The 8683-nt window shown below is 38.4% G+C and overlaps 1 protein-coding gene across 1 annotated transcript; it reads right to left on the bottom strand.

Annotated features, from left to right (window-relative positions):
• Positions 1-324: 324 nt before the first annotated feature.
• On the bottom strand, positions 325-6159 carry LOC104607104 (protein rolling protein). Its single transcript, XM_010272620.2, has 8 exons — positions 5700-6159; positions 3016-3049; positions 2323-2559; positions 2153-2242; positions 1328-1393; positions 926-1017; positions 782-829; positions 325-678 (listed from the first exon to the last, which is right to left on the bottom strand). The coding sequence occupies exons 1-8, from the start codon at positions 6044-6046 to the stop codon at positions 564-566; spliced, it is 1029 nt and encodes a 342-aa protein (XP_010270922.1). The 5' UTR covers positions 6047-6159; the 3' UTR covers positions 325-563.
• Between the last annotated feature and the right edge of the window lie 2524 nt (positions 6160-8683).

Here is an 8683-nt window from a genome sequence, read left to right as displayed (position 1 = left end):
TTCCTATTTTTTTAATTTTTTTTGTCAAAATGGGCTGGCTTTTTGGGTCAAATGGTCAAACTGTTTGAACCGATAATTGGACCCTGACCGGTTCAGTCACCGGTTCGTTTTTAAAAACCATGGTGTAAACGGTGTAAGTACGTCTTATGAAGACCAAATCTGATTCCCAAATTGAAGCCGTGGCCCTTAATGCTCGTGATGAAGTTCAAGGCATCGAAAGTCAACTAAAAACCATTTGATTGGAATGACTGACCGAGGCGAGACCCCTATCTGCCAGAATCACTTCTGATCCAGGGCTGTGAATTGATCGGGTGGAACCGAATATCTTTGAAATTCAAATTTGATCCATTGAAATATTCCTATCACGTAACATATTTGTCTCAACTCAACCACATTTCTATAAAGGACAAAACATAATAAACATCCTTTTGATTGATTCACTAGAAGAGGTGATTGCCGCTACATCAAACCCTCCCTCCTCTACGTACACTAGGCATTCACACAGACGGATCACCATCAGGTACAACCATTTTTCAAAGAACAATAAGAAATGGAGAAGCTAATTAACACCTTATGTATGCCTCGGGGAACAATCTCGAGAAAACTGCGTTTTTTATTTTTACAATCAATGCATACAGACCGTAACATGGGATGTGAACCACAGCCAAACCGAAATACCTGCCAGACAGACATCCTCACCATTAGATGGTCCTCAATCTATCTAAAGACTTAAGCTAAGAAAATCTAGATGATGGCTATGGAATACTGTCTAATAACTTACCAAAGAGGTGCCCATGGGATCGACAGTTCAAGAAAAGGATACGGCCACCTAAGAAAAGAAGCCGTAGTAGTTATTTAGATGACAAATGACTCCTTGATGCCATAGAGCGAGTTAGAGCAGAAACTATGAAAAGTAGATGCTTACCATGTAAACCCACAAGCGTGAATAATCCATTGGAAAATGACGTAGAGACAACTCCAGAGAACAAAATATGCAAGCCGGAACCAAGGGAAAGGCTAAACAGAAAGGAGAGAACATACCATTGGTTCTGTAAGCCAAGAAACTAAGTACAATGCAAAAAACAAATAAGGAATTTATATTTTAGGGTATACTCTAGTCATGGATTGTCCACCAAGAGCATGCATAAGTTAGACTTGGAGAACGGACTGAGAGGGAGACATTCTCATGGTATGTGAAACACATGCATGCATCAAAGCCACTGGTGAAAGCTATCCTAATGGTCTCCAGAGGGGACATCTTAGATTTCCTCCCAAGGGAAGAAATAATCTACAATACACTCTTCTCTTGTTAATTTGTTATACTTACAAGACTGTTGAGAGCAGTGTCAAGGAGAAGAAACACAAGGTTGAAAGAATGCATGCACCCCATTAACTGTGGAAAAGAAGTCACCAACATTAGGTAAAACATGGTACAAGAAAGAAAGATGGGATAGCTAAAAACTGTCATATTCAGAAGAAGAAAATGAAGCAAGAAACACTAATGCAGATAACTTCACAAGCATTGCAAAGAAAAAGAAGGGGAAAAAAAAGAGGATCTCCCAAAGCTTGTGTTTCATGAGAGTCATGGGATCCTTCTAAAATAAAGTCCATATATACTGTTAGGTGCCAATCCAACCATTGTATCTGGAAGGCCAAGATTATGCGGCAGCTTCTTTAGATTCCAACTTCTCTTATTGACTTGAAAGAAATACAAAATGAGAAAGCTGCCTTTGTTTAACCAAAACACAACCAAACTCGATTGAAAAGAGAAAAAAAAATGGCAAAAGGAGAGAGAATATCTGATGATTGAAGCTAGTTAGTTGACTAGTTTACCCCAGTGAGCAGTCAATTTCCTCTATAAGAAATGGTCCTTCATTAAGAACTGTTCATTTATGAAGGTTCAATAATAGATAATCTAGTAAGTTAAATGTAGAATATGTTGTAAATGCTTAAGACCTCTTTTATTGTTTGCTGAATTGGCACACATATTTGTATTCTAGCATTCTTCTTTATGCTCAGATGATGGAAAAACAGATGTTCAATCTATACTGATTTATATATGCATATAATGTATAACAGAAAAAAAAAAGCCTTAGTTCAGTGTAAATACTAGCAGTTCTTCTTAAAATGGTTGAAAGGATAAGAACCTCACCAGGTTTAGGCTAAAACGCTGGATTGACAAGAATGGAACTATGACAAACCAAAATACAACATCCGTAAGAATCACAGCACCTGCACAGGTCTGTTCAAAAAAAAAAAGTTTGAGGCAAAAATGAAAAATTGCAAAATAAGCAGGAAAAAGGAAGCCAGGAGAAACTAAACCTGAAATATAGTTTGCATTAGATATCCCCAAAATCCAGCTCTTTGTTCTGTCGCATCTTGCTCATGATGACTTTGCAACTTGATGGTGCCCCTGACTTTGTGTGTTCTTAAATTTATGGTGCTTGTAGAGTTACGTCCTTCTAAATCGCTCTTCAGATATCCATTGTTTTCATCATTTTCAGTCCAAGGTCTTTTTGAATGCATCAAGCATCCATGAACAGATGCAATGATACCAAGCTACAAGGAGAAGTGATACATGTTAAGTTGTTTAATTGAAGAGCACTTGGTGCATGCTTAGATATAAGAAAACAGTAGTCTAATCAAGTCAACTAGGTTCATTTTCTAGACAACTCCACCTATTTCTGCCACATGAGAGAATCATGGGTCATTCTGAAACATCCATCTATTAAGGGACCCTCCTGATTGACCATGTCTTACTTCCCCGGAATATGTGAGCCATACATTTTAGCTGGGTGTATTAGATGTTCTCAAAGTTTGAATTTATAATTTAAAAGAATGTCACAAGAAAGGGCTTATTCAGGACATGTGGCAGGTGTCCTTATGGTGAAAATTTCCCTATAAATTAAGGGTTAAGGATGAACATGTGGGCCAATTTTGTGCCTCAACATGCTACAAACTAATCTAAATTCTTACTAATAATAAAAGAGGGGTGGTGCAGAGTGCAGAACATACCGCAAAATAGAGAATGACTAATGTAAATGTCCACCTGTAAATCAGTTAGATCACAAGAATGGGAATTCAGATACCATTAATTGTCAAATAGAATAAACCACAATCTATAAATGCTCGAAGTCAGAAAAAAAAATATCATTCTTACCAGCAGAAAGTGTTTCAACTCAATCATTACACTACTTTGGAAACTATAAGAGAAAAGACAATCAAGTCCAAACAGGTAAGTAGATTTCCCCTTTGACCTCTATTTTTCTCTCTTCATTAAAGTAGAGAAGGCAGACTGAAAACAATGGAGAGTGATAGGAAACAGAACTGACCCCATGCTATCCTAAAAGAAGATTTCTCATTTTCTAGGTAACCAAAAGCAGATCAGAGAACCAAGTTAATGAAAACGCCAATGGGAGAAATACTTCTCCAAGAATATTTCATATAAGAAGAAAGTATGATATAAGTAACAAATTTGGGAATAAGACTAGTTTTTAGTCCTGATTTTACAAACATTTGCATCATACTAATATTTTAAATGTTCCATAGGAAAGAGAATTTCAAATAACCATTAGGAAACAGAGAAATAAAGACAAAATTTAATCATATTTTGAGCTCGGCTCAAGAATCTAAGGTTTCTTTTTCTTCATTAGCATAAGCACTGTCTTGGAAAACATAGACCCTAGAGCAAAAAATACTTATAGGAAGCATAAAAAGCAAGGGAATTTTAAACCCCCTCCCCTCTCTCCCACCAATTCTGGATAGGTTTTTTAATTGCCAAATTACAAATGAACAATCCTAGCTAAGGAAAATTGTTATTAATGTGAATGGTGTCATATTCCTTCACTGGAATTAGGCCTACGTTATGTTTGGTATGAAAGAAAAGGTAGGGAAAGGAACCTGTACCAGGTTTCCCTACCTTTCCTTACCTTTTCTTTCAAACCAAACACAGCCTAAAGGTGAAATACTATGCACAGCCATGACACAATTGGAAGATCATAAGGTCTATACATGAAGAAATGCTCCACATAACGTGAACCAACATAAAAGTTGGGTGAAATTTAAAGACCAGGAGAAGATACTCAGCGACAAAAGCCTGGTAATGCCTGCTTCATCTTTTGGAAGTGTGTGAAGGAGATAGGGATCTTCCATGTGGCAATTTATTATGGGGGCCAAAAGGAAACACCCTTCGCTCATCTAAACTTGATTCCTGAACCACCCTCCGCAGGTCAAAAGTCTGTTTGTTTTATGGGGAAGGGCCAGGCAGTGAGGTCAGTGATACTGGAGAAAAATCCAATTCAAGGCGGGGTAAAATGTATGATGTGGGCTGCATGAATGAATAAATGCCCAATTCAAGGTTCTATGTCCAATGGATGATTTGGGTTTTGGATCGACCATAGGATCCATCTATGTGGCAGAAATAGGTGAGGTCGTGTAGGGAGGTTTGCTAATTGACCTGATTAATTAGAAAAATATAAACATGATATCTGATATTTCTATGAAGAAAGCTGAGGAAGTATAGTGGACCTACTTTTTCACAGAAAGCTGTGAATTTATACACTCATGCGGTGATTTTGAGGAGTTAAGGATCTTTTTTGCAAGACATCTTCATGTGTTGATCTTCTGTAGTATCAACTAATTGGTTTCTCTGTTAATTCACAACAGTTAATGGAAATAGCTCGAAGCTTATCATTTCTGAAAATCAAGGGTATTGTAGTCACGAATCACAACAAATCATCATCTTCAGACCATTCCATTCTAAACTAGAGAAACCCATTTCCCCCCTCTTTTGTATCGAAACGAAATTCAATTAATGTTATCACATGTTAGAACACAACTTGATTACTTAACACATAATATAATCAAGCTACAGCAACCAACCCCAGAAAATGCTGTGAAATTCAGCATACAAAATTAATTGTTCAAGGTATAGATTAAGAAAAAACCATAGAAATTTCCTGTTTTCCAATCAATGTACTAATCAGAAAAAATGAGTTCCAGAGGAAATTGCTTAGAGCTCATCTTACAGTGTAAGAAAATACAAGGCCAAGGCGTAAAGGAGACTGAGCTTTGTCCAACAAGGAAACCAGAGAGGGATCGTTGGCGCTCAAAGGAGCATTCTGTACTCCATAAAACAGAGCTACCACTGCCCAAGTAACGAGAACGAGTACCCCAGAAGACTGCGAATAAAACAACTCATTGGCGGAGCCACCGGGCACCAGCCAGAGTCAGAGAGACAGTAGAGAATTGCAGGTTGAATGCCGATGGGGGCATTTCAGTTTTTGAAGGGGTATTTTTGTCATTACAGTGTTTCACTGGCTCGCTGCTATACATCATCTAAAATTAATAGACGAAGGTTTACCGTCGGACCCTCTACATAATCCGTCCGATCGGAATACGGCTAATCAAGGAAGAAATAGGATCATCAGATTGTCAAACCATGCAGGATTATCCGATTACGCAACAACTAGAAATTAGAGAATATTTGGGATTGATTGATTCTAGATTTCTAGGCCGTTTCACATAAAAACTAACTAACTAAAACCAAAAATTGGATTAATTAATTATAAGCAAGAAAAGAAGGCAATGAATGATTTATTCAGTGACAAGTAGTTAACGGCGATAATGGAATAATGGATGATGGTAGATATGCATTAGGTAGAGTAGAGCAGCAGAGAAGGGAGAGAGGAAGAACGCACTCGGTGTAGTAAACGAAGATGCTGGCGTCGTATCGACGAACGTCCCAAAGAAGCAGTCCGATCATGACTACGGCTGAGACGGTGCGTGACACTAAGAGCCATACAGGGTGCAGCCCACGCCAACAACTGGTCCAGAGTTGAGTGGAGCTGAGGTGACCGGCCCGTAACCGTGTCACCCCAGCAAACCCTTCAGTGTCCGACTGAGCCACCAGCAGGCTCTCGTATGCGGAGTGATCCTCACAAGTTCCGGAGCCCTCTCTCCGCCTAAGAACCCATAGAGAACCTAAGATGGCGCCAGCGACAATGGCGAAGCAGATGAAGTCGTACCAGTAGATCACTAGCGCCATGGCCTCAGTTGGGCGTTCCTTTCTATCTGATAGTAATCTAAATAACAAGCATCAGCTGTGGACCATCACCAGCATCTCTAGAATCTAATGCCAGCCAGAGAGAGAGAGAGATGTTCAAGCTGCTCCCAGGGTCTGATAATGCACTTAGGCTGGTAGTTTTGACTGTTTGGTTGGTATTTGAATCACGTTGACGTTGAAGGGGTATTATAAGGGAGATTGGTGGGTCGCTAAGACCGTAAGAGGTTTTTTATGGGGGAGGACGGCTACGCTCGCTCTGATGCTCAGAAGTCAGATCCAATTGGGCATTGACCCACTGTGCTTGCCACGTATTATTATAGCAAGGACCGACCACTAAAGCAGTATAAGCAGTTGAACCGAAACCTTTTTTTATTTTTTTGGAAAAATTCCTATTAAGACAATAGTTTACAAAGCGGGGCTGGTCATCCAACTGCGTTGCAACACGTAAGCACCCCACTTTTAATGTTCGAAGTTAACGAAAGAGAAATTCTCCTCTCCGTTACTTTTAATATCTATTTTAAATTAATTAAAATAAATAAATAAATAACCCCACTTCCTCCTCTTCCCCGTTATTTTCCTAAAGAGACAACCCTTTTTAAATGTGAAAAATGAAGAGTTAAGCTGGTGCCGACGACCAATTATCGATTTCCGACAATCAACATTCGACATCGGACGTAAAACAGCACTAACAACTGAATCCAATCCGGTAGGGCTGTTCACGGGTCGGGTTGGGTCGGTTTACTGTAGTTTTTTTCAACCGATCCGACCTGATCGGGTTACTTGACATAGAAATCAAAATCGACCCAGTGTTAAGTAAAACCAACCTGATCGGTTTGAGTCGGGTTAGGTCGGTTTGGGTTGGTTTCGGTTCTAAATTCATCCCTGTGATAAAATCTTGCTAATTTTAAAAGCAATCGTAAATTAAACATCATTTCAGCCATCTCCTATGATAAAATTTAAATGAAAAGTTAATCACAAAAGTTGTTCATTAATCACTATTTACTAATCCAAAGTTTCTTGCAACCATTCAAAAACTAGGTGGCCTAATGGGCTTTAGAACTTCATGTTTGAACTAGGAACTAAGTTGGTTCAGTTCGGGTCGGTTTCGATTTTCTTATGTAAAAACCGAAACCGACCTGAATCATCAGTTTAAGAATTTGCACAACCCAAAACCGACCCGTACTGATAAAAACCCATCCAACTCGGGTTGGTCGGTTTGGTCGGGTTGGGCCTTCTTATAAACAGCCCTACAATCCGGTTTGTCAACACCAAACCTTGTCCTAAAAAATTGATAAGAAAAATTGCAAATTGATCTTTACGATAAAAGATAAGATACCAAATTCCTTGTAACTTTTACAGAAAATCAATCCCATGTATAAGTGTGGATGTATCAAAGGGGGTGAGTGCCAAACCAGATTTTAAGTAGTGTAGAATATGAATTGAGCCCGACATGAATTAAGTAGTGTGGATGTATATGTGTGTGTGTGAAGTTTGCACATGTTTTCTATCAATTATACTCTTAAATTAGGCCATAAAACCCAACAAAAGATGGTTGTATAAAAATATACACATACATTCTTTCAAACCCAACGAATTCGTCCAATCCCAACTAATTTGGTTTGGTCCAACCCAAGTTATGTTGGGTTAAGCTCAAGTTGGGCTTGGGTTGATAAACTTGGGCTTAAACTCGGGTTGGGCCAAGCCCTATCCTAATGCTTGAACATTTAGGGTTGAGTTTGGATTTACCTCACTATTTTCAAAACTGGACCGGACCGGATGGTCGGACCAAAAAAACTGAGAACCGGTCCGTTTTCCTCCAAAACCGCTTTTTCCCTCAAAATTGTTGATTTTGGTCAACAAACCACTGAATCGGCCGGTTAACCATTCAAACGGTTTTGACCGTTTTCTAAAATTTTAATTTCTTTTTAAATTTTTTTATTTTTTTATCAGAATGAGCCGGCCGTTCGAATCGAACGATCAGACCGTTCGAACCGATAATCGGACCCCTAACCGGTTTGTTTTTAAAAACCATGATTTACCTTCATCCCAACCTAACCTACCCCAATTGCATCCTACTAAAAATATATTTTTTCAACAATTTAGTTTTTAAATGGTGTTGAAAATATGAATTTATTATTTGTTGTCGACGTGAGAACGTCATTGTGGGGAGAAGTTAACTTCGCCGATGAGGATAGGAAATCGTTGGTGAAGTAAAATCATCACCACTGAATGATGTCGTCGGAAAAATTAGTGTTAAAACTCCAATATAGTCCCTTTTAAATGATGTCCATGTTAGAACATCATCATGGAAGAAGTAGCTAGTCGCTTGGTAGTTTTTGCATTATGTAATGTTTAAGTGATGGAATATTAATGGATGGATCCAAATGTATTTTTGAGAGTTCAAAGTGAATGAGTATTATAATTAAAAATTTAGGATACCTATTTATCACTACCCCAAAGTATAGGTGCCTATTTGTAATTTACCCTAATTAAAAGCATACAATACAATACAAAGACGTTCCTAATGCTAATGCATGGCTCTAAATAGTGTGTGAGCATAGTGTGTTTTGTGAGTCGACGACTGATTGATTGTATTAAAAAAGGATAAATTTCTTAAAT

This window comes from Nelumbo nucifera, chromosome 3, assembly GCF_055504915.1.
Source record: "Nelumbo nucifera cultivar China Antique chromosome 3, China Antique-T2T, whole genome shotgun sequence".
Classification (NCBI taxonomy): Eukaryota; Viridiplantae; Streptophyta; class Magnoliopsida; order Proteales; family Nelumbonaceae; genus Nelumbo; species Nelumbo nucifera.
The sequence above is the reverse complement of the archived record's forward strand: the minus strand, read 5'-3'. Positions and strand labels throughout refer to the sequence as shown.